Source organism: Aquarana catesbeiana, linkage group LG03 (assembly GCF_042186555.1).
Source record: "Aquarana catesbeiana isolate 2022-GZ linkage group LG03, ASM4218655v1, whole genome shotgun sequence".
Classification (NCBI taxonomy): domain Eukaryota; kingdom Metazoa; phylum Chordata; class Amphibia; order Anura; family Ranidae; genus Aquarana; species Aquarana catesbeiana.
In genome coordinates this window covers 183,138,597-183,165,591 of record NC_133326.1, presented here as the reverse complement: position 1 = coordinate 183,165,591, position 26,995 = coordinate 183,138,597, and the positions used below count along the sequence as shown (strand labels likewise).

Sequence of the window (26,995 nt, the reverse complement as noted above, 5' to 3'; positions counted from 1 at the left end):
TTAAGTATAGATGCTTCTTATGAATAGGTGGTAAGATATTTATATTGACTTTCAAAACGTGAAAGAACGGTATTTTTTAAGCTTCAATATTACTTTGATATATGGGATCTAAATGATCCTGATTATGGCTTTTTGAATGTAAGTTTGCAAACTATTAATAAAAAATTACTATTTAAAAAAAAAGAAAAAAATTGTAGAAGCACTAGGAGGAACTGATTAAAAAGATACTGTTGCCTTGCCCATTCAGCTGGATAGGTAAAATGTAAAGCTCCAAAATAAAGAGACACTGGGCAAAATGACAGAATCTTTGGGAAGGGGCTTCCCACTGATACTCACCTTGACAAAACTCAAGCACAACAAGTACAATATTAGCATATAAAATAGTAAACATTTATTTATTTGAACTGTATTTAGTGGTTTGTTAGGTGTATTGATTGGAATGGGTCACAGTGGATAGGAGGAAGACAGATAGGTGTCTTATTGCCCAATCTCCTTGTTAATCCATCTGTATGTCAAACTATGGCCTATTGCCCCCTAAAATTAAGGGGTGATGTGGTCTCCCCAGCCTAAGCCCTTCCATGGATATAAAAGGTGCAAAAGGACGCCAAGATCAATAAAAGGAGTAATCAAAATAGGATGGTCATTACATATGCATGATAGGACTTGACTCATTTTAACCAAATTGAAAGGACTCATGAATACCAGATAGTAAAACATCATTGTAATGTGATCTTGTCTTTCCACATAGAAATAATTTTTTTCCTGGTAATTAAAATTACATTTACTCTTGATTTAACCCAACCTAAACGTAAGGAAGACTTCATCAAATTTGTTCCTGAGAACAGCAAAGAATATATGCAAAATTAATTTCCGTCTGTGAGGACAGTGAGATATATTTGATTAGCAAATGTTATATTAAGATGAATGGTAATGCCCTTGATCTTTTCAAATAAGATTTCCACTCTGTTTCAGAATGGTTAAAATTTGCAGCAAGATTGGCATGTATATCTATTGTAGTCAAAACTTTTTTTTCTTTCATTTTGGAAAGAGTAAGGAAGGGTCAAATCCCTAATAAGGTGTATTTATTTTTGCCATCTGTGTCCCATTGGGGAGATTTCCCTTCACTTCCTGTGCCATAGCCAAAACAGGAAGCAAGAGATTTGTTAGCCTAATGCATTCCCTGCGTTAAAGCAGAGCTCCACCCAAAAGGGCTCAGATCTCTGCAGCGATCTACGACGATGTCCGGCCCCTCCTCCTTTCCCCTGCAGCCTTATGGGACACACAGGTCCATTCAGAAAGTGCAGCGCAATTCACACATGTGCAGTAGGAAAGTAGTTGTAAAGCTGGAAGGCTCCACTGACGTTTTTTCTTTAGCTAAGATGCCCAGTGGCAGCACCCAAAGCCGACTGAAGAATCAGCTCGGGTGCAGACATCACTGGATCCCTGGACAGGTAAGGGTCCTTATATTAAAAGTCAGCAGCTACAGTATTTGGTTGGACTGGAGCTCCTCTTTAACCACTTCCCACCTGGCCCATAGCAGATGATGGCTGGGCGGTGGTTCAGTTATCCTCACTGGGCATCGTATGACATCCAGCAGGACAACATGCCGCCGCGCGCCTGCAGGGGCGCGCATCGTGGCGCGCATCGCGGCGATCAGTGGAGCGGTGTGTCAGTCTGACACACCGCTCCACCGATCTTGGTAAAGAGCCTCCGGCGGTGGCTCTTTACCATGTGATCAGCCGTGTCCAATTATGGCTGATCACAATGTCAATAGGAAGAGCCGTTGATCGGCTTTCCCTCACTCGCGTCTGACAAATTAGTGTGTGCTGTAAATTGCCTCCAGCATTGCTTCTGTTTCTTCTTGCTGGAGCCAGCCATTTTGTTGAAGCCCAGAGCAGTCACTTCTTTTTGCAAGTTCTCTCCCTCTACTTGGTTGATTTGAATAGAAAATGTAATATTTTTCTTCACATACTGTCACCAGTCAGTTTTCTTGATCACAGCCACACCAATCATGTGATGACACTGTACTGCAATGTCGACAGTATGTAAAAAAAATTGTGAAAAAAACACATTTTATTTAATTTCGTCATTTTCCAAAAATTGTGACAAAAAATTACAGCTTCAAAAAACTTGCCATGCCACTTTCTAAATACCTTTGACTTTTTACTTTCCAAAAGGGTCTTTTGGAGGGTATTTTTACTGTCCTGTCATTTTATGGCCTCAAGAAATGAGATGTCTGTATATTAGGATTGATCAATTTTCAAATATATTTACCATAGTTTGTAGACTCTATAACATTCACACAGACAAAATAATAAACATAAATATATAAACATTATAAATGTATTTTTAGCAGAGACCCTAGGGAATAAAATGGTGATCATTGCAATTTTTTATGTCACACACTGTTTTTCATGCACATTTTTTGGGGGGAAAAATCAATTTCAATGAATTATAAAAAAAAATATATATTGTATACCTATTTTTTTTTTTTTGTAAAATATTAAAGATGATCTTATACTAAGTATATAGATACCTAACATGTCACGCTTTAAAATTGTGCACGCTCATGGAATGGCAACAAACTACAGTACTTAAAAGTCTCCAAAGGCAACACTTTAAACATTCTTACAGGTTGCCTGTTTAGAGTTACAGAAGAGGTCTAGCACTAGAATTATTGCCCTCGCTCTAACATTCACGGTGATATCTCACATGTGTGGTGCGAACACTGTTTACATATGCATGCACAACTTACGTATGCGTTTGCTTCTGCGCAAGAGAACGGAGGGATGGGGACACGTTAATGGTTTTTTTCTTATTTATTATATTTTTTTACTTTCACTGTCCCTTTCTTTCTTTATCTTTTATCACTTGTATTCCAATTGTAAACATTCCTTGTAATAAAAATAAGGATGACAGGTCCTCTGGGGTCAAAAAGACCCCAAATCTCTCCTTTACCTTTAAAAGCAAAAGATCAAAAAAGTATTAGTTTACTTCCTCCCAAGACCTGGAGTGAGATCATGATGCCGAAGTTAAACTAATCCGAAATAACGTAAAAAAAAATCAGACAAAATTCTAATTTGAATCGATTTGAATAGTTTTCAAATCAATTTTGAATAGTTTTCGAATTCAAATAGTTGTCGAATTCAAAAACTTTTCGAATTTGAATAGTTTTTGATTTGTTTTCCACTTTCCAAAGAGAATAAAATAGAATAGAAAATAAAGGCATAGATTAGAAAAATATAATTAAATAGAAGAGAATAGAATAGAATACAAAAAGAATAGAATAAATAGAAAGAATATAACCATAATTTGAAATTGGAATTACAAATAGAATAAATTTGAATTTGAATACATAAGAAAAGAATAGAATAGAATAGAATAAAATAGAAATAAAATAACCAATTCCCAAAATTCAAAAAGAATCAATTCAAATTTGAATAGAATAGAAAAGAATAGATTAGAAAATAACAGAATAGTATAGAAAAAAACAACAGAATAGAATAGAATACAATAGAATGAATATAACCGAAATGCAAATTTAGAATAGAATAATTTTGAATTTGAATAGAAAAGAATAGAATAGAAAAGAATAGAAAATAATAAAACAGAAAATAATAGAATATAATAGAATAGAATAAACAAATAGAAAAATAATAGAATGAAAAAAACAATAGAGTAGAATAGAATAGAAGGAATGAAACCATTTCCCAAATATAATCAATTCAAATTTGAATAGCATAGAAAAGAATAGATTAGAATAGGAAGATGGTTAGATTCTTTCTATACTATTGTTTTTTTCTATACTATTCTGTTATTTTCTATTCTATTCTCATCTGCTCTATTCAAATTTGAATTGATTCTATTTGAATTTTGGGAAATGGTTAAATTGTATTTTTTTTATTCTATTCTTTTCTGTTCTATTCTTTTCTATTCGAAATTCAGAAGTTGGTTATATTCTATTTTATTCTATTATTTTATTCTATTCTATTCATTTATATTCTATTATATTCTGTTCTTAAATGTTCTATTCTATTTTGTTCTGTTTTACTATATTATATTCTATGCTTCTATTTTCTGTTATATTCTTTTCTATTCTATTTTTTTTTCTATTCTATTCCTTTATCTTCTTTTCTATCTTATTCTCTGTTGAAATTGAAAACGTTTCAAATTCAGAAACCTTTCAAATTTGGAAAATTCGAATTGATTCGAATACAAATAAATGGAAACTAATTTCTGAAAACGGATTAAACAAATTTATGCAAATAACAAATCGAAATGAAACAAAACAAATTTTTTCGTTCTGCACATGACGATCTAGTCTCTCTTTGCCTCGGTGACCAGCTGGCCACCCCGGATTGTTTCTCGGGCATGCCAGTGAAAACGGTAAGCCCGAGAAACACCCGGTGAACTTCTGAAAGTGATCCAGTGGCTCATGAGCCACTCAGCGGTCGGCTGAAAAAAAAAAAAAAAAAGATCCCGGGTTATCATCACAGCTTCAGCCATAACCCCAGTAAACCACTTGCAAACTGCAACGGATATATACTTATTGCAAGTGGTTAATATAGGCTGGTTTGGAGGCCATACAAAATTATTAATGATAGATTCAATAAATTATAAGTATGATGGGTATGTAGAGTGGGATAGCCTGAAGAAGATATAGAATTTGAGGTAAAATGTTTTGTTTGCATATGTTGCATCTCATCCAGAAGAAATTGGGTTGCCCACAGAGCAGGTTCATTTCTGAAAGCAGCAAGAAGAAATAAAGGTGAAGAGCGTCACAAGCTCATTCTGTAGGAGAATACCCATGTATTTGAAGTGTTGTCCATTCTTGGGTGCTGCTGACAAGGTCAAATTTAAAGCTTTCGGATTTTGGTAGTTAATGTGGAAATTGGACAGTTCACCATAAGTGGTAAGGTCAGCTAAAGGGGTGGGAATGGTAATGTCCAGGTTACTGAGGAAGAAGTGTGCATCGTATGCATAAGCAGAGACCTTACGTTGATGGACACCCACATTTATTTATGTTTGGGTTTGCACAGATAGTTCTTAGGAAAAGTTTAAATGTCCAGATGAAAATAAGGGGAGAATGAGTGCACCTGTAAAGTGCTCTGTGGCTACCAAATCAGTGCACTAGGTGGCTGGGGAGTACTACAAGAAGAGCCCAGTGCCTCAAGCTGACATTTTAGACAGTTAGTATGACCTCCAAGGTGGCACAGAGGATTAGCTGAATCAGACAGAAGCTGTGTAAAGACCAGCTAAAGAAGCTTAACCACTTGCGGACCAGCCTTCGCAGATATGCGGGGTAGGGCAACCCTATTGTGCATATCGCTGTACCGGTACAGCGCTCCATGAAATAGCTGTAGCAGGCCTGTGGCGCCGGAGCCGATGGCCGCGATGTCTACCGACCACCCATGAATGCTCCACAGAGAGCCAGAACAGGGATCTGCCAGTGTAAACAAACAGATCCCCATTCTGTCAGGGAAGTAGAGAGAGGTTGTGTGTTCCTAGTGATCAGGAACAGCAATCTCTCTCTACTCCCAGTCACTGCACTGCCCCCACAGTTAGAAACACCCCCCTAGGGAACACTTAATCCCCTTGGCTGCCCCCTAGTGTTAACCCCTTACCTGTCAGTGTTATTTATACAGTGATCAGTGGCTATTTTTAGCTCTGATCACTGTAATAATGTCACTGGTCCCAAAAAAGTATCAAAGGTTTCCGATCTGTTCCGCCGCAATGCCGCAGTCCCACTAAAAATCACTGATCACCGCCATTACTAGTAATAAAAAAAATGAATAATACAAATGCCATAAATCTATTCCCTATTTTGTAGACGCTATAACTTTTGTGCAAACCAATCAATATACGCTTATTGTGATTTTTTTTACCAAAAATATGTTGAAGAATACATATTGGGCTAAACTGATAAAGAAGTTTTTGGGGTTTTTTTTGGATATTTATTATAGCAAAAAGTAAAAAATATAGTTTTTTTTTCAAAATTGACGGTCTTTTTTTGAGCGCAAAAAATAAAAACCGCAGAGGTTATCAAATACCACCAAAAGAAAGCTCTATTTGTGGGAAAAAAAGGACATAAAAATTGTTCGAAAATGGTCAGTTAAACCGACGCAGTGCTGTATCGCCAAAAAATGGCCTGGTCAGGAAGGGGGGTAAATCTTCTGGAGGTCAAGTGTTTAAGAAAACAGTATTCAGCGAAGCATGATGCCAGATATACTGAAAATATCTTTTGGTTTTGCATACACTTTAAAGTTACATTTCTCTACTTTTACATTACTTTTAGAAGGTATTGGATGTAAGTGAAACCAGGAGATAAAACAAAGGGGTTAAGCAGAAAATATTCTTTTTAGGTATTAAATGAAATACACATTCCTTGTACTATAGTTGAGAATCATAAGCATCTGTTGAAGGTGGTTTTGTAAATATTCAGGACAACATACCATATTTCAGAGCAAACAGCATAAGCATACTGAACTATTCATGTAACAAAAGTAGACGGCATTTGTTCTGTGTCTTAATGTTATTTTAACGCCATAGACTGCTGTAAGTCACTTGTGAAAATAAAATGATCATGGCATTCCCAGTAACATTTTTTTATTTAATATTAATGCATAAAAGTATAGAATGCAATAAAACTCAAGCTGATAGACAGTCCTTATCATTTTCTTAGCAGGGCATCTTTTACATCCAATATGTACTGCCCTCAAGTGCCAAAACCCTGAAACTACACTACACACTACATTGTCCAGTACTGCAGTCTGTATTTCACTCATCATACCACCTGTAGAGCTAATTGTGCACATAAACGGAAGTGCAAGTATATTCATAAATCAGCTCCTTTCAGCCCAGCTTGCTAATTTCATACTTTTATCTCCTCTATCACTTTCATCAGAAGAGCCAGTTATGATTTATAAAGATAGCAAACATTTGTCCCTTATTTCTGGATTCAAACAGTAAACTGAACTACCTGCTATATTTGAGTCCAATGGGAAATCTTCAGATAAAACAACCCATTATCTACAATCTTGAATTCTATTGTGAACAAAGCATTTTTGTTGTTTATATACGTTTTGATTTAGAAAGCATGCTGTGTTAAATTTTCAGCTATAAAACTGAACAAATGCATAATATATGTAACCTTTGCCACGTGCTAGGCATTGCCAGATGCATTCTTTAACACATTCATAGCATTCGCTTTGTCTGAAAAGCACATTTTAATAACAATGAATGCTATATCAATTGGTAAAGTGTGTACGACTAGGCATAGGCAAGTGTTTACAGTTGGTACTGGGCCCATGGCCCTAGTGCAGATCATATATTGCCCCATATTTCAAAATCTTGCACTGGTGCAAGCATCAACATGGTTCATTTGAAGGCTAATTTGCCAACATAAGTATATCATGCAATGTATCTTTATTATTATTAATGAGGAGATGGCATGGGGCCCTGGGTTAAATTTTGCATCAGTAATGGAATATGTAGGAACATCCCTACTGTATTATTTATATTAGGCATGTAACATGACTCTTGACCAAGACCGCACATTTTGCATTTCATACATGCTGAATAATGCACTTTTTGTATCAAACCATTACTTTAAGGTTGCATATGCAGTTTCTGTTTTAACTCCCCACATAAGAGACAGATATTTAGAAACAATACCCAATCTCAACACAATAATGGATTAATAAATGGCTGAAAACTCAAGGTATAAGTCTTTTTTTAATTTAAGGAAACATTTTAAAGATGAAAAAAAATACTATTTAAAGACAAATATGAAATACTGCATTTGAATATTTCATATTTGGTTTCCCCCCAGTAAGCGAAGCTCTAGGACCCCTTATCCCACATACAGTAAACCTGTCTGTTCTTAACTGCTCTGTTTACTAAGCTCAATAGCTTAAGCTCACATACACAAAAACAAAATGACTTCTCCCATTGCTTTCTTTACATTGCCTGCTCTTTTCACTAAAGTAACAGCATCTGTTGTGCTCTCTATTTAGATAACCAATTATGCTCTGTGACCCTAGTATATTTTTAAGATAAAAACACAAGTTTAAACATATAAACACAAAAAAAAACCGACCAATGCAGTTCCCTTTAAAAAAACAGCATGTCTTATTATAAGCCCCAACTGTACAAAATAGCATGCTTCAATATAGTTCTACATTTGGGTACATATGAGACCTTAGTAAAATTGCTTGGATAAAACTGATATCTAAATAAAAGTTAACCTTAGTGCTCTGCTCTTAGTGCTCTGCTTAATATACACTCTTCCAACCAAAAATAACAACAAAAAAATTACACCTAACAATGACAGGTTTTGTATAAGGTAACTACACTTGACTTTACAAATCTCATGCTTGATTTTGTGCTTTAAAAAACCCTTGTGCCCCCCGCAGTCTCCTCATGTAAGCCAAACATCTTCAAAGCACTTAAGTGGAAGAAGATGATTTATATCTTTTGAATAATGCAACCTATTAAACAGACACAAATAAAGGCCAGGGTTAAGTGGAGAAGCAATCCTTCATTTTATATCATTAAGGAATATCAGGTTATAGCCAGTCATAACTAATAATCAACTGATATAAGGTTCCAATCAACACAAAATCCATTAGCTGGCTTAGTGGCCTTAACAATCCTACCAGGCCACAGCAGCATCTCAAAATGTTATTACTGTGGCATTAAATAACTTATTTCTCAGAAAAAAAATCCATGCCATTTCTGTATCCATCTGCCTGATGCATTTAAATCATGTATTTGCATACATTAAAATTATCTTTCTCATTGCAGGATTCCTGATGATATATTTCCAGCAATTGTGATAGCTAGAAATATGGACTATTTATCATACTATGTGGAAAGACAAAGGACAACCGAACAATAAATCAAACATCACAGAACCAGCACTGAAATAACAGGAGCGTTTGACTGCCTTAGCATCTTCCTTTAACACACAGTCTCAATGTGTGATCTGTTTATTCATTTGGGTACATCTGGGTACATCTAACGATTAAAAGGGGTAGATTTGCTTTTTTTAGTTTTTCCTGCGAATATTATTTTTTTTCAAGTAATTGCCCATCAATCATATCTAACTGTATTTGTGATATAAAATAGTGGATGGCCCACAGTTTGCTTCATTTAAACTGTGACTAAACTAAAGTCATGCTTATTGGCACCCCCTCATCAATTATGTAAGGCCAGTCCTGATAGCCTATTTATCGATGGCACTGTACTTGAGCTTCACTCTAAATTGAAAAATCTAGGTGTGATATTTGATGCTAGTTCACCTTTTTTTTTTTAATTATTTTTTTATTTTTTTTATACAGGACATATTATAACAAGCCACACAGTGTGGCAACAACCGGCCATAAAAAATTGCAGGCACAGATTACATAAAACAACACAACATAAAAGTTATCACCTAAACTTGTGATATATGCCCCCCAAAACTTTGCCCAGACAGGTACATAAACCTCCCAAGGTAGAAAACAATGTATGGTAGACACTCCGCGCTACCCCCCAGTGATAATGAAACAATGTGAAAAAAGTGTAAAAAACTGATTAAAAATATGAAAAAAATAAATTAAAACACAATGTGAAGAAAATACAGGTATGTAAGAAAATGATGATCACGGGTGCTGCAACTTAAAAAAACCTTGAACATGAGGTTTACACAGTATAAAAGAAAATTCAGAGCGCTACCCAAATTAAACAAAACTAATACATTGAATATATGTGACTAAAAATATATAGTCCATATAGGAACTGGTTGATATCATGAACTGGAGGTGCAATTCCTCAATATAAACGGTGTTGTCTTCAATAGATCTTCACTTTATCTTCACAGGCAGTGTAAAGATATAGAAAGGGAGGAGGCTCGCGTCTCCTCTCCCAGTCGATGCCTGTTAAGGAGAAACGCAGCGTTGGGTGGAGCCTGAGGACCTGACGTCACCACTTTCTCAGCTGATCAGCTTCAGCCACGGCTGTGTTTTTTAGTTGCAACTGTGTTTGCCCTGCCAATGCTTTGGATGTCAGTTGTCCGTTTTATGGATTAAAAGCATTTTAAATCTACTGCACAATGAAGCGCCTCTTTTTCTCTCAAACATTTTATTACATGCCATGAGCGGTCTTGCTGGAGTAGTGAGCAGTGGAGATTGTTCCTTATTGCCGCCCCAGGAGTTTGAACTGTCTGACGCAGAGGGAATCCCGTCTCTGCCTAGGATCAGCTGTTCCTGACATAGGAGAGAATCTGTTCGAGCTCCCACGATCTCTGTAATAGGGGTCCAGCACTTCTGATAAGCAGCCCCCCTTTTCTATATCTTTACTCTGCCTGTGAAGATACAGTGAAGATCTATTGAAGACAACACCGTTTATATTGAGGAATTGCACCTTCGGTTCATGATATCAACCAGTTCCTATATGGACTATATATTTTTACTCACATATATTCAATGTATTAGTTTTGTTTAATTTGGGTAGTGCACTGAATTTTCTTTTATACATAAACCTCCCAACCTCCAGCCGGAGGCAGTCTACCATGATGTAGGGACTCAGTCCCGTGACTCCCCATGTAGTCTTATCGGATACCTTCAGTGAAGTGGTTACTCTCTACCCCCTCATTCGCCCCCCCCGCCCACATAAAGAAAGGGTCTAATTGAGAGGAGACAAGTGCTATGGTGCGTGATGCAATCCTATATAAATAAAAATAATTTATAAATGAAAAAATAATAAATAATAATAAAGGAAGTGAATGGACCAGAAACTACTATATATTATAAAGTGATAAATACTTATTAAAATGTAGATAATTATATTCCTAATACATTAATCTGTATATTAAACAACCTCAATCCTTATTATAAAAACATGTGTTAATGAAACTACAAATTGACAAGTGTAAAAACTGCAAAAAATTGGTTGTCAGACCCCAGTGCAACACACCCACTACAATTGTGCGAAAAAACGTTAAAAATTAAAAAAATAATTAAAACCAGTCCATAAACCAAGTGTATCAAAAAAATGTGTATCAAAGATATATCAAAAATATATATATATATACAAAATTTTTTTTTTTCCATAAAAAAGGTGTATCAAAAAATATATATGTGTAGTCCCAAATAGTTCATATAGTGGCACCATACACAGTGCAATAGATTGTATAGTGCTTTCCCAGAGGAATCTTCTAATCAATGGAGATCCGTGCAGTACTTTTAGCAATTCCCCCCAATTTGATTGCACTCACCGGAGCTCCCTGCCCCTGCAGGGGTATGAGCGTGTGATGTTGGTCCTCTGCCTCTAATCGCTCCGATCCCACCGGTGCCAATGTCCTTCCACTTAGCTCAATCCAGGTGAACCACTCGTTGAGGGGGAGGGGGATTCACTGCCCCTTGTTACAGCACATATCCCAACCAGGCTTCCACTTGCATGTATTAAATAAAAAATAAGAATAGCTTCATAGCGTAACTTTGTTGGTAACTATAAATTTATTATTGTATAATACAGTCCAACAACATGACTGGATCCACTTAAACCAAATAAAAATTTTCCAAGAGAACGTTTTAATAAAGAGGAGAGGGAGCTCGCAGGCTCACTGCCTCTCCATACAGTCCGGGGACGCAGCGCTGTTGGAAAACTACCGCTTGCGTTCCACCGGCCTGGTTCCCGGAACCACGATACGCGGAAATGACGTTGTGCGTGCCAAGATAGTCCCACCTTACGCGTTTCGTCATACGGATGTCATCGGAGGCGTCCGTATGAAACCGGAGCGTTCCTAAGGTTATACAATAGTAGGGGCAAAATTTTCATTTTAATCAAGTTTATCTTCCCAATAAGGGACAGAGGGAGGTTTTTCCAGGCCTGGAACTTCTTAGATAATATAACTAGCAGCGGGAAAATATTGAGGCTAATGAAGTTAGTCACCTAGTTAGTGATCTGGAGTCCCAAGTACTTGACTCACGAGACCCATTGTTAGGAAATGTTGGGGTCAGCTTGTTCAGGGATTGGATGGGAGCGCAAGGGGAGTACTTTGGATTTAGACCAGTTAACTTTGAGCCCAGAGATCGATGTGAATCTATTTAAAAGTGACAAAGCAGCCTGTAAAGAAGGTCCAGTATCTCTGACGAATAAAACTAAGTCATCTGCATAGAGTGCTGTAGTTTCAATTAGGGTGCCCACGGTAATGCCCTGAATTTGGGGGGAGGAGCGCAGTGCAATTGCCAAGGGCTCCATTACTAGTGCAAAAAGGCCTGGTGAAAGGGGGCTTCCTTGCCTGGTGCCCCTGGACACTGGAAAAGTCTCCGAGACCCCTCATTAAATTGGAGGGCCGCCACTGAGCGCTCGTACAACAGCGATATCCATTTGAGGAATGTAGGTCCAAACCCCATGCAGTACATGAGTCATATAGCCCTGGTCAATGGAATCGAAGGCCTTTTCCAAGTTAATAAACGCCAGTGCCCCCCCAGAGAACATCTCTGCCCCCAACTGTATATGAGTATATACCCTCCGTATGTTGATATCTGTGGCTTTTTTGGGCATAAATCGGGTCTGGTCAGATGATACTAAGTGGTGTATAATTTTCATCAGTCTATTAGCAATCATCTTGGTGAGTATTTTTAGGTCCATATTCAACAAGGCTATGGGTCTGTATGAGGAACAGCGTAGGGGGTCCTTGTCAGGCTTGGGGAGTAGCACTACATGTGCCTCATAGAAGGGAGTTTGTAAACCCCCTAGTTCAAAACAGTCACCGTAAAGTCGCAAAAGTCTGGGTGACAAGATATCTAGGTATTGCTTGTACCACTCTGCCGGGAGTCCATCGGGTCCTGGTGACTTACCATTGGGAAAGGAGGCAATAGCAGTCGCCAATTCTTTGTCCGTGCAGGGAGCCTCAAGACTGTCCGCCACCTCATCGGGCAACACAGGGATCTGAAGGGGGCCCAGTAGGTCAGTCAGCACCTGGTGGTCATACGGTGGGATAGCAGAGTACAGGCCCGAGTAGTATGAAACAAAAGCCTGCATGATACCCTCTCTATCCTTCGCATTACCCTCCGAGGAATACACACAATGTATGGCCGTGTGCGCCCGTGCATCTGCAGTCAGGTATGCCAACAGCTTCCCGTTCTTGTTGCCCTTCTTAAACAATTCCTCAGCCCTACTTTTGCAGTTACATTGGGTAAGGTTTTGGAAATGAACCAATAAGGCCCTTCTAGCCATCTGCAGTTCGGTCAAGGAGGAGGGGGAGGGTGCATCAGCATGTGCCTTAGCACAGTGTGTTTCATGAGCATGGAGCTCTTCAGACTTGGAGTTTTTCTCAGCCCATGCAGCTTTGATGGCCGACACATATGCCCCCCGTGTGGACGCTTTAAATGCGTCCCATACTACAGGCCCTCCTGCCGAGCCCTCGTTATGTTCCCAATATTCCTGTAGACGAGGTGAAACCAGGTCCTCCACCGAGGACTCACTCACCCAACCAGGGTGCAGTCTCCAGGACCCACTGTGGCCACTCGTTACAAAGGTCAATGCCACCTGCAAGGGGGTGTGTTCTGAAAGACCCCCAGCCAGGGAACAGACCTCCGATATGTGGAGCAACAGTGCTGGATTAGCAAATGCCAAGTCAATACGGGAGGAGGAGGTACTGACCTGGGAAAGATAGGAGTAACCTCTCTCACCAGGATGTCTCCACCGCCAGACCTCCTCCAGAGCCGCAGAGTCCGCCCAGTACCCAAGTTCCAGAATATGGCATATTCCCCACATCTGAGATGGCAGTCACAACAGAAGAGCAGGGTATTAACGGATAACTTTGGCATCAGGTACTACTACTCCCAGCATATCACTCAGCAACTAGGTAAGTAGCCCAGTATTACTAGGTCACTGGCTCCAGTCACTCTGCAAATGCAACGCACTCACATCTCTAGGCAATGGAGTCAAGGCAATCTGCCGCTTCCGCAGGAGAATCAAAGAATTTGCTGGCCCCATGATGGATAACCTTCAGACGACTAGGATACAGCATGCTGTACACCAGGTTCTTCCCCCTCAGGTGTCTATAGACATCAGTGAAAGAGCGCCTCTTTTTTTGCAAATACGGAGAGAAGTCAGGATATAAATGTATGACAGCATTATCATGTTTCAGTTTAGGGTGTTTACAGGCCTCTGCCAAGATCAGATCCCTAACCCTGAAATGGAGCAGGCAGACCAGAAAGGCATGTGGCCACGTGCCAGCAGGCCTTCGACCAGTGGGCCCCCTGTGTGCACAATCCACAACATATACAGGTGACAAGTGCTGCAGGCCCAGTAGTTGCTTGAAAAAGGCCTCAGCAAACACAACAAGATTAGAGCCTTCCGCACCCTCAGGAAGCCCAACCACCCGCACATTGTTACGCCTGAGGCGATTCTCAGCATCCTTTGAGACGGCCATAAGGGTCTTGACCTGCTGCTGCAATTCAATCACGGATTGTACAGTGGAGGCAGTGGAATCTTCTCCCGCTGAGATGCGGTGTTCCGCTTCAGTAAGGCGGCCTCTGAATGTCCTGCCTTATCAGCCCACATTCTATAGTCCATGTGTCAATTTTTCCCTCCACAGAGGACTTGCTTTCAGCGATGGCCGCCAGGATCACCGCGGTGGACTGTTCCCCCCGTAGTTCTCGGTCCATCTGAGGTGTTGCAGAGGCTCCCTCCTGAGCAGGTGTCCCGAAAGCCTCCGTCGATGAGTCTGTACCGCAACAGATGCTGGAGGTAAGGAGGTAGTGGTCAAGATGGCTGCCGCATGAGTGTTGGAGCGGCTGCCTTCTTGGTAGATCTGCGCTTGCCTGTCATGGGGAGGACCAGGGTAGCCCCCGGACCACAGGGAGATGTTTGCTCAGTAGGATGGCCGGGGAAAATTTAGGATTCAGGCAGATTAGGTAGATGGATTGTGGGAGCCTGAGCTGAACACGTCCTTCCTCATTCACATCGCGGCAATGCCCCCCCATGCTAGTTCATCTTTGATCCACATGTACAAAATGTTGACACACTGCATCTCCAGTTCTAGGTAAAGAGCCTCTTTACCACATGATCAGCTGTGTCCAATCACAGCTGATCACAGTGTAAACAGGAAAAGCCATGACAGACGTGAGTAGAGGAGATAAGGTTAGCTGCTCTCCAGACGGGGGGGTCTGCACTGATTATCAGTGCAGCACCCCCGAGGATGCCCGCCCATGGCCACCAGGGATGTCCACCCAAGGCCAGCAAGGATAATCACCAGGTAAGCCCACTAGAGCCCACCAGTGATGCCTGCCAGTGCCTCTGATCGGTGCTGCCTATACATGCCCCCCAGTGCCACCTATCAGTGCTGCTTATCCATGCCACCTATCAGTGCTACCTCATCAGTGCCCATCAGTGAAGGAGAAAACATTATTTATTTTCAGGTACTTATATAGCATTGTCAATATATGCAGCGCCTTACATATATATTGTACATTCACATCAGTCCCTACCCTCTAGGAGCTTACAATCTAAGGTCCCTAACTCACATTCATATACTACGGCCAATTTAGACAGAAGCCAATTAACCTACCAGCATGTCTGGAGTTTGGGAGGAAACCGGAGTACCCGAAGGAAACCCACGCAGGCACAGGTAGAACATGCAAACTCCACGCAGGTAGTGTCGTGGTTGGGTTTTGAACCAGTGATCCTTTTTACTGCTACGCGAGAGTGCTACTCACTATGCCACCCTGTACAAAGTTTTGTAACAGAAACAAAGAAAAATTTTTTTTTTTTTCAAAATTTTCGTTCTTTTTTTATGTGTAACGCAAAAAATAAAAACCCCAGAGGTGATCACATACCAGCTAAAGAAAGCTCTATTTGTGGGAAAAAATGATAAAAATTGTGTTTGGGTACAGCGTCGCATGATCACGCAATTGTCATTCAAAATGTGAGAGCGCTGAAAGCTGAAAATTGGTCTGGGCAGAAAGGCGTGTAAGTGCCCTGTATTGAATTGATAAAATGTAAGTGTTTTTCCTGAAACTTCCCTCTTAAAATTAAGGTGCGTGTTATACACCTGTGTGTGTTATACGCCGATAAATACGGTATATTACTTACCTTTTAGATGTTTCTCAGAAGAAGGCCTCATGGCTAACTGCAATGATTTCTAATCAATGTCAGATTGAAGCTCCCCTAAGGACAAGTTGAGTCTCCCCCTGAAATTCAATTTAAGCAGCCCGGCTTCCAAACCTTTAACTCTTTGTTAAGGCAGACAGTTTACAACTGATAATGAAGATCTACCTGCATAGTACAGACAGAGATAATTATGGCAAACACAGCTGTCCAGCCCTCTCATAAACAAAACAATGCCTGTTTATTGGCCCTCTTTCCACACATTCTTGGATTCCCTGCATGCTTTGCAGCATCCTCACTGCAATTTTTAATGACTACATATCCCATGGTACCTTGTTACCTGCAAACAGTGATTCAGGGACTGACCCTGCCATACTCTTCCTCTCAGCTCCTCTGTAGTTCAGAAGGTAGGTTCTATTAAATGTGTGACACAGCAGTGCTTACCCACAGGGCATAGTAAATAGGTGTCACTGTATTCAATTAAGTAAATGTGTGGAGATCTTCACAAAGTATGTTTATAAACTTCAAGATTGTTCAGATTAATAGGAGCAGGCTAGAAATAACTGAAACAGAATGTGTAAGTAAATATACAACTTTAAATTTTGACCATAGATATGCTTTAAGGCATTTCAATTTGCAGTTATCCTTATAAGTCTGAACCCATGAACAAAAATGTAATATTGCAGCTTAGCAGTCTTTAGATGTTGTGGCTGCATTGGTTTTATTTTTTCAGCCTTCTTTTTTAACTTGGCGATCTTACTAGTAACATACTTCCTGTTCTAGGATGACAACACTCCGTCTCCTGTTCCATGTCATAGAAGAAAGGGGTTCTGTAGTCCTCTGAGATAGCTTAGAACAATCTAATATGTAACAATCAGAACAGGCAAAGTGTGCAGGAAATGATCAGCTTAATTTAACAGACCAAATAAAGGGTCTGTTAATTCGAGGTTTAAATACACTTTAAATAGCTGTCACAAAGCAGAGGATGTTTGCTAAACTTTCAGTGCCTCCTCTATTTATATAAATGTTAAATAACACTGTTCTAGAACCTTGGATGTAAATTACTGCTATTTCACTTGCCCTAAAACAATTCTAAATCAGCAACAGAGCTGGATTATGGGCAACTTATGAGTCTAAACCCCAGGCTGCAAATGTACAGTAAGCTGCCACTGTTAAAGTGCAACTTTTATGGGAACAAAATAGCAAAAAAAAAAAATATCATATACAGCTGTACAGAAACCATATTGTAATTGAATGTTATTCAAAATCACCTTTCCTTTTCAATCTGCAGCACTGTGATTTTCAGTAAAATTCAATGTAATATGGCTACCTGAAGGCCTTCTTTATATAGTTGGTGTATAGAACATCCCCAGAAATGTCATTTCCTGATTGTATGATTGGCTCACTGACTTTCCCAGAAGTCTGCACTAAGATACAAGTCAGATCCTCTGCAACAAAATGCCATTTTTGGTGAGATACTCCCAAAGGATTAATTACGGTATTTCTAAACAGATGTAGACACTGCAACTTTTCTCGGAATTCTGAAAGTCAGCTGATTATAAATGAAAAAGTCACTCCCATTAAGAATTACTCAGCACACAACAAAGATTTTTTTTGTATAGCAGAAACAAGTAGCGACAAATTTTTTTTTAAATCCCTGCAACGCACATTTATCACCCAGAGGGATTTTTTTGTTCTCAGCAAAGTCGGATTTACTCTTTATTCCTAGATTGTAAGTTGATTCCTCCTGTATTGTATTGTAACTGTACTGTCTGCATTCATGTTGTAAATATATATAAATCATAATAATAAGCCTTCTGTTAGATTCATTACTGCCAAGCTGATACTTTCTGGATCACTGCCCAAGTATAAAAGTATGCAATTCTGACTTTTCAGCAACTAAATATGTGCTTTTTTCTGGGTCCTTGACTTGAAAGTACTGAAGCCAGACATAGCCAGGTAAAAAGTGTTTTCAGGGGAAATCCAGCAGCCTCAATCCACATATTTCTTGCACTTTAATCACAAGAAAAACCGAAGCACACCTCTTAAGAAAATGTTATATTATAACAGAAGCAACATAAGAAATTATTGCACTGTTTCAGCGCCAATTTAAAGCATGCTTGTTTTCAGTAGGCAGCCAGAAATGGCAGTCACTATACTTCTCTCGTGATAGGTGTACTTAAAGCACTGTCCCTCCTGATGCTTTACTCACACCTGCCATTAAATTGGAAATTGGCAGATCTTCAGTAGGCAGTAGAGGTTTGGGCATTTAAAGTTCAATGACAGGGAACTGGCCTTAATGACAGGAGATTGCTGTTGGGTGACTTGGGCAGAAAGCAAAGTGCCTTAATGTCCTGTACACACAATCGCACATTCCAACAGCAAAATCCATGTTTTTTTTTCAGATGGATGTTGGCTCAAACTTGCCTTGCATACACACGGTCACACAAATCTTGTCGGAAATTCCGAACATCAAGAACGCGGTCAAGTACAACACGTATGACGAGCCGAGAAAAATTAAGTTCAATAGCCAGTGCGGCTCTTCTGCTTGATGCCGAGCATGCATAGAACTTTGTGCATCGGAATTATGTACACGGAATTTATGAGAATGGATTTTGTTGTCGGAAAATTTGAGATCCAGATCTTAAATTTTGTGTGACGGAAATTCCGATGGAAAATGTCCGATGGATCCTACACACAGTCGGAATTTCCGACAACAAGGTCCCATTGAACATTTTCCATTGGAAAATCTGACCGTGTGTATGGGGCATTAGAGTGTACAATCTAAGTGAGCTCCATGGGGAAATAGAAATCAACTGGATGACTACCAGGCACATGTAGGCAAAACTAGATGGAAGAACTTAAAGATGTAAAAAAAAAAAAGAACTAGTGAGCATCACTCCAGGTACATTATTCCAAATAAACTTTATTGACCAAGAGTTACTACACCAGACCAGGCTTCTCCATCTGATGCCTTTCACTTTATAATGGAATTTAGTAGAGTAAGCAAAAACTAAGTTCCATTATGGAGTGAAATGCATCAGTGAGGGGAGCCTGTACGGCGTGTATATTAACTCTCAGGCACAATTCAAACTGATGCAACAACTTTGAAACACTTGTCATATCAGAAGTTAGACCCTAGTTAGACCCCATTCAGTGCAAACCGTGGAACCGTTCTAATCGGTGTGACTTTTGTCTTTCCAACTTAGAAAAAGGTTCCTGCAATACTTTTGGTTTGACTTTGGTGAGACTTGCATTGACTTCTGATAAATAAGTTGCATGCAAGTCATGCCAAAGTTGCGCTTGGGTCCAACTTTGAAGTCGCTTGACTTTGAAGTCACGGGCAGAGTGAACCCGGGCTCAGTCAACAAAGTTCATTTGAAACAGTGTACCCAAGGTGTGCCTCCCTAGATGTTTTTTAAATATGTTTTAGCAGCTGGGATGAGTAAAGATGGGCCTGTGTACCTGACTTCAGATAGGTAAATGGTACAGAGACCTTGATCAGACCCGTATTTATGCTTTGCCAGAACCTCAGCATGGTTGATTTTTAGAAACTGGTTAATTCTCAAGAAAAAGGAACCTATAAGGACAGAAATATGTAATTCCCCATGTCTGACTTGTCTATGCAGGAGCATAGTTCAGGGAAAGATTTCCTGATGTCTGATAGGTACGTGCTTGTTTTAGCTCAGTGACTCACTAAAGCTGGCCATACTTCAACTGCCCTGCCAGTATTTTCTTGCTCAATCAGCGATGCAGTACATATGCTGCAGCGCTGATCTTTGTATTCTGATGGCGGGATGGGGGAACCCTCCCTGCAGTGTTATTGTATTCTGACAGTGGGGAGGATTGCCCCATTCATATCGAACATGTGGATGTGGGAATCTAGTCATTTTTTTTGTTTAACCTGCCCATGCATGGCCAGCTGATATAGTGAAGCAAGTATAAGGAAGACAGTCCAGAGCATGAACTTTCGAAACAAGTCAACAATATCCGTTCTCATATATATCTCCTGTTTTCTTTAAAAGTCTACTAAAGTTATGGTCAGTGGAAAAAATATACAGTTCAAGCTTGAAGCTTCATTCATGTGGGCATAAGAGAAACAAACTGTTACCCCAGCTCCACTGCCAAGATAAAAGTCCACAAACTATGATCCAGTGCTCTAGCCAGGACGTTCAGGCCCCACAGATACGATACTTAAATCAGGAAGGCTGGCAACTCGGATGCTCTTGAATAAAAGTACTTTATTAGTTACATGGGTACACGGGTACAGGCTATACGCTATCTCCTGTTTTCTTTTAAAGTCTAGTAAAGTTATGGTCAGTGGAAAAAATCTACAGTACAAGCTTGAAGTTTCATTCATGTGGGCATGTGCATATTTTCTGCAAGGAATGCAATTACTAACTGGCACGCTTATATGAGTATTCATGCGTAAAATCTGCAGATATGCAAAGCCCCGGATGCAGTTGTGTCCTACTTTTTTTGTACACCAGTAAACACAGTGCACATTTTCGTTTATAGACCATATGTGTGTATGGCCCCATTGATTGATAGAGTGCTTCATTCAAATGCGTACAAAACTTTACACTGGGATTGATTTACTAAAGCTGGAGAGTGCAAAATCTGGGGCAGCTGTGCATGCTAGCCAATTAGCTTCTAACTTCAGCTTGTTCAATTAAGCTTTGACAAAAAAAAAACTGGAAGCTGATTGGTTTCTATGCAGAGCTGCACCAGATTTTGCACTCTCCAGTTTTAGCAAATCAGCCCCACTGTACCAAACTCAACACGACTTTCTAAGTGCCCACGTGATTAAACCTCAACTGTTTTGATCATTGCAATAAGTAAATTCTATCTAGAATGATCTAGGTTAAGCTTGAAAACAGATTTATTAAAGTAGTCAAAGTTTGCTTAGCATTTGATTTGAAGAAACAAAGAATTGTACATATTTTGTTTATATTACCAAGGACTTTGCAGATGTGGTAATATTTGCAGAATATTTCCAGTTACGGTACATATATACACAACCTAAAATCTGTAAACCTTTTTTTTACAAATGTTTACTTTGAGCTATTTCTTCAATCAGATCACCTGTATGACACATTTTATAATCTATGAATAAATGAATGCATAATGTGTTTCTGTTGAAATGTCTGAATAATGTATACTTTTCATTTTCAAGACCCCTGAATCCGTGTTGCTAAAATAGACTACAGACTAGTAAATAATCTACAACATAATAAGAGTTCTTAAAGAGTATCTATAGTCAAATCTTTTTTTTTTTTTTTTTTTCTAAGTTTTGGATAGAATTGGTCAAATGGGGAAATTTAACTGCCCACAATAATGGTAATTATGTATCACTTACAGTATTAATAACATTTTGGTAACAATATTGTGCCTTAAAGTGGTAGTAAACGCCCCTTTGCAACTTTTACCTACAGGTAGGCTCATAACAAATCTTGCCTGTAGGTAAAATGAATATCTCCTAAACATGTATGTTTAGGAGATATTCACATGTTTTACAGCCAGTGGCATCACCAGCGCATGCACAGTGCACTCTGAACGGGCACCATTCCTTCAGAGCGCTATGCCGCGATCGTGGCTCCCATGTGCATAAGTGGGAGTGACGTCGTCATGGCTTGGCCATTCGAATTGCCATAGTCCACTAACCCAGAAGGAAGACAAGGTGAAGTTGAAAGCCTTGTCAGCGATGATGGAGGACTTCATTTTAGGGTGAGTATTTCATAACGTGCTAGTAGGCAGTGCATACTAGCACATTATGCCACTACTTTGCAGGGGGACTGAAATATTTTTTTCCTGGATTTACTACCACTTTAACACATAGGGGCCTATTAGGAAAAACTGGTTAAAGGAGAGGACAAAATAGAAAAGGTAAGTTGACAAAATAATGGAGTATGAAAGTCTGTGCAACCTCATTGCAGCCTGTCGGACTTACACTTGCAATACAGAGGAATTAGGGGGTGATTTACTAAAGATGACTATGCTATTCACTGTGCAATGGAAGTTTCCCCAAAGCTTAGTGAATGAGGTGAAATTTCACTTTGCAAAGAATACCCAATTGTGCGAAAGACAAATAAAAAAACAGCAATGTTTTTGCATATCCAGATGTTGACCGGCTTACATAGATTTACTGCAGTAGGGTGGCCACTCTGGGCAGAATCATGTACCTGTACGTGGTTCCACACTTCCGGGCCTTGGACGTGCATGTGCACCGTCGGTGACCCACTCGCGCTGTGATTGGACAGAGTTGGAGCCAATCGGCAGGTGGGGTGAATGCGATGTCCGCAGGGACCCGACCCTGATTGTTTGGGAGACAGGCAGAACTGCGATCTGCCTAAGTAAACAAGGCAGATCACCGTTCTGTGACAAGATAAGGTAAAGATCCTGTGTTTCTGCTAAGCACGAACACAGATCTCTGTTTTCCCACAGTATAAGCATCCCTCACACAGTTAGCAATCACTCCCTAGGAACACAGTTAACTGTTTGATTGACCCTGATGTTAATCCCTTCCCTGCCAGTGTCATTAGTACAGTGACAGTGCATATTTTTTAGCACTGATCACTGTATTAGTGTCACCGGTACCCAAAAAGTGTAACTTAATGTCCAATTTGTCCACTGCAATATCGCAGTCCCGCTATAAATCGCTGATTGCCGCCATTACTAGTAAAAACAAAATAAATAAAAATTCCAAAAATATATCCCATAGTTCGTAGACGTGATAACTTTTGCTCAAACCAATCAATATATGCTCATTGGCATTTTTTTTTACCAAAAATATGTAGCAGAATACATATTGGCCTAAATTGATGAAGAAATTAGATTTTTTTTATTTTTTTTTTTTATTGGTTATGTTTTATAGCAGAAAGTAAAACATATTGTTTTTATTTTTTCAAAATTGTCTGTCTTTTTTGGTTTATAGCACAACAGATAAAAACCACAGAGGTGATCAAATACCACCAAAAGAAAGCTCTATTTGTGGGGGAAAAAAAGGACATACATTTTATTTGGGTACAGTGTCGCTCAATCACGCAATTGTCAGATAAAGCAACGCAGTGCCGTATTGCAAAAAATGGCCTGGTCATGAAGGGGGGGGGGGGGACCTTCCAGAGCTGAAGTGGATATGATTGGATGCTGGACATCAGCAGAGCTTCACCTGATTAAAGTAAGCTTTAGAGAAATTTCCTTTACAAAGTGCAGCTTCCCTTTGAAAGTGAACAGCATATTTTTATTTTGTAAGTCTGAGAATAACTAAGGGTCAACACGAATTAAGCTTTATTTTACTAAAGGAAAATAGACTGGTTACTTTACACTTTGCAAGGGAATTTTTCCCCGGCTTAGTAAATGAGGTGAATCTCTGCTGGCTTTCGTCATCCAATCATGTGCAAGATTGGGTTTTCAAATCACCTCACTTATTGTGAGGTAATTTTCACCTAAAACAAAGTTGTGCTGTAAGATGCCAGGTGGTACTTGGAGAGGGTACAGTCCAAAGGCAGCATTGTAAAATAACTGTGATTTTCTGACTTATAGGGCATGCTGAGATTTGTTGTTCCTCAACAAACTGGATGAGGGCACTTGCATCTTATTATGGTATCACTGACAAATGTATCATTTACCTGTGTACATTGACACTCTATATCAGTGTTTCTCAACCTTTTTTCAGTTAAGGCACCCTTTAAAATTATGGATAGTCTCCAGGCACCCTCCAAAATTATGGACAGCCTTGAGGTGCCCCATAATGCAGCAACATCAATACACGTAGGACACCCAACGTTAGACTTGATTCATTTTTCTTCTAAAGCAAATACACTTTTGCAAACTGGTACTGACTAGTATTCCAGTGCTTTTCTTTTCCCTCAGTTTTTCTCCTTCACTTAGCTAATGAGACCCCAAAGCTGATGGAGAGAGGCAAGGGAGGGTCAAACAAGGATGATATGCAGGCAACTGACATCCTCCTTATCAACGGATGATGCCACTGGTCGTTAGGAGGTTGGTAGCTGGAAGGTTTTAATGGTGTACAATGAAAACCTGTGGCTTTGTCTAACTAAAAGGCAGGTTTCATCCACCCACCAGCTTGTATACAATTTTGGGGCAATTTTTAGGCATTTTGCCAAGGCACCCCTGAAGAAAACTCAAAGCACCCCTGAAAAAGGCTACTCTAGATGAACAAACATCTTACTGAAGAGCTCTTTAAGATTCCTTGCTTGTCTCTAAAAATGCAGGTCAATTTTTAATTAATCAAAAAAGAATCAGCCTGACCATGACCTGCCCAAAAGCAAGGCAAAGGATATTTGAGCCTTTGCCATGGTCTGTTTAATAGCAAGAAAAATGTCAGCAGTTTAATAGCATACTAATTGACCTTGGAAATCTAATAATAAAAAAGAGCTTCAGGGAAGACACAATAAAATGTTATGAAAGGTATGAACTAGGCATTTAAAATCCCTCATTATATTTTGTTATAGACAAAGAAAAAAAAATAGAACCATGACGTAGAAACAGCAACTGAGAACTCATATAACTCAACATAATAAAATGATAAAGCGTGTTGAAAATGTTCAGTGATTTTCTTAGCAGAAACACGGCATGGACATTATGTTTTTCCTATGTGCTGTGATATGCCGAACAAATTAACTATACTTAAATCAGAATAAACAGACTCACTCAATAAAGTAGACTTCTCCTTTCTCGGTGTACGCCATCTCCCAATTATCAGGCAAGATCCCCAGCTCATCATTTTCATCAGGCTTCAGTTGTTTCTTGAGATCCGTGCTGCTTTTAGACTCTGTGTCAGGCTGGCAGTACAATGGGGTGGTATAAGGCTGGGATGAAATCTCACCTGAGGCATCTGTACTTTTGTCTTCATGTTCACTTGATTCTACATGAGACATAGAAATATACATTTATCACCTTTGCCCTCCAATGCGCTTCTGAGCAATGCAAAGTACCAAAAACCTGCTCCAGTCAAGCCATCAGATGCACTTAACATTAAGCGCATTCTGGGTCATCTTACACATTGCAGTAGTCATATGAACTTTTCATGTATATAGTACTATTTAACCTAGAAAAAACAAAAAACTGCACTGGGTAACATGCAGTTTTTAATGAGTAAAAAAGTATTTTGTTAATTACCTAATTTGGGTTATATTTTCATCTACAGTAAATATATGCTCTTTTTGAGTGTTGTGTAGGAAAATTGACAAATTATAGATCCATTCTTTTATTTTACAGATGCCATTTCTCATTGTGGATTTTAGACTGGTGGCTATTGGACAATACTGACAATTCTTAATGCAGACATGTTGGCACTGTGCAAAGTAAAATGGCCTTTAGTTTGACTTTATGCTTTTAACCTTACAGTATGTGTTATGCCACGTACACACGACCAGTTTAGCCGTCGGAATAAACTCCGAAGGTTTCACCGACGGAAGTCCGACGGAATTGCATTCAAGCGGTCTTGCCTACACACGGTCAACCCAAAGTCCGACTAAAGTCTGACCGTCCAGAACGCGGTGACGTACAACACGTACGGCGGGACTAGAAAAAGGAAGTTCAATAGCCAGTAGCCAATAGCTTCCATCTCGTACTTACTTCAGAGCAAGTGTCGTTTTTGGTCCGTCGGAACAGCATACAGACGAGCGGTTTTCCCGATAGGAATTGGTTCCGTCGGAAATATTTAGAGCTTGTTCAATTTCTAGGTCTGTCAGAATTTTTGAAAAAAAAGTCCGATGAGGCACACACATGATCGGAATAGACGATGAAAAGCTTCCGTTGGACTTTTTCTGTCGGACATTCCGCTCGTGTGTACACGGCTTTACTGTACTTTACCCACTGCCTTTGCATATGCAATGCCTTACTCAGTAAGTCCAATAAAGTAAATCCAAATAAAGTATGTCTTGTAAGACTTGAGATGCTAAATAAATGTTAAAAAAATTATAATAGGAAAATTGCTGAAACTGTTGCACACAACAAGAGCTTTTGTACATAGGCCACTGCAGTCAAAGACAGTCTTTCACATTTGTATGCAGCACAGCTCAAACACATGCATTTAAAGGCAAACTCCGCATTTCACCTGGTCACCAGCAATGTAAATACATATCCAGTAGGACATGCTGCATTCAGAAATTCACAATTACACAAATAGCAAAGCAGGTCTAACACAACTCAGCGTGGTTATCCACACGGATCCACCATACTGCGGTAAATGGATATCTGCCAACCTATGTTTGACATGTGTTTCAGATACATATCAAAAAAGCAGGTAAACGAGACCCCCAATTTACACATGCCCTAAAAAGAGACCATGTACCTTCTTCGATCCTCAAAGTGTCACTCTGTCACTGTTTTCTCATTAACAAGTGAAATTCTGTAGCATTCTGGGCCAGTGAGGGAGCAATGCCCATAAGGAAAAGTGGTTGTTACACCTCCATGATTCTGCCATTGCATATACATAGCCACAGCAGTAGCACCCATCTGACATGAGCCTAGTAATACAAATTTGTCAATTTAAACTATTTAAAATCAGCTATGTTAGTGTTACCATATTCAACAATGAATAAATGCCAAGCACTCTGATCTTTGCAAAATTGTCACGCTCTTTTCACTAGCTTAAATGTAAAATCTCTAGTGATCTGATGTGCACATAGGGCACTGTACTGAGATACCATGTCCAGAGAACTTTCTAGTTTTTGAGAGCTCAGTTGGTACACACCTGGTACAACCTTACTTTTTTTGGTAAAAAGGCAGACTCCCGGGCAACATAGCAGTTTGATTAAACACACCTGACCATCCACTCACAAACAGCTGTGTATGTAGAGGTAAACTAATATTGCCACTTTTTTTCACAAGGAAACCAAGAACATTCATATTTATAGCAACAACTTTT

General features: G+C 39.5%; 1 protein-coding gene across 11 annotated transcripts in view; it reads right to left on the bottom strand.

The window, feature by feature from the left end:
• Positions 1–26,995, bottom strand: part of MAGI2 (membrane associated guanylate kinase, WW and PDZ domain containing 2) — a 1,136,189-nt gene that overhangs the window by 326,552 nt on the left and 782,642 nt on the right. For all 11 annotated transcript variants that reach the window (XR_012242816.1, XM_073619581.1, XM_073619580.1 and 8 more), the window contains one exon: positions 24,775–24,988. Coding sequence is in view for 10 of the 11 variants with exons in the window: in XM_073619581.1 (XP_073475682.1) it covers positions 24,775–24,988 (214 nt within the window). In the remaining variant the exon portion in view is untranslated. The remainder of the gene's footprint in view (positions 1–24,774; positions 24,989–26,995) is intronic.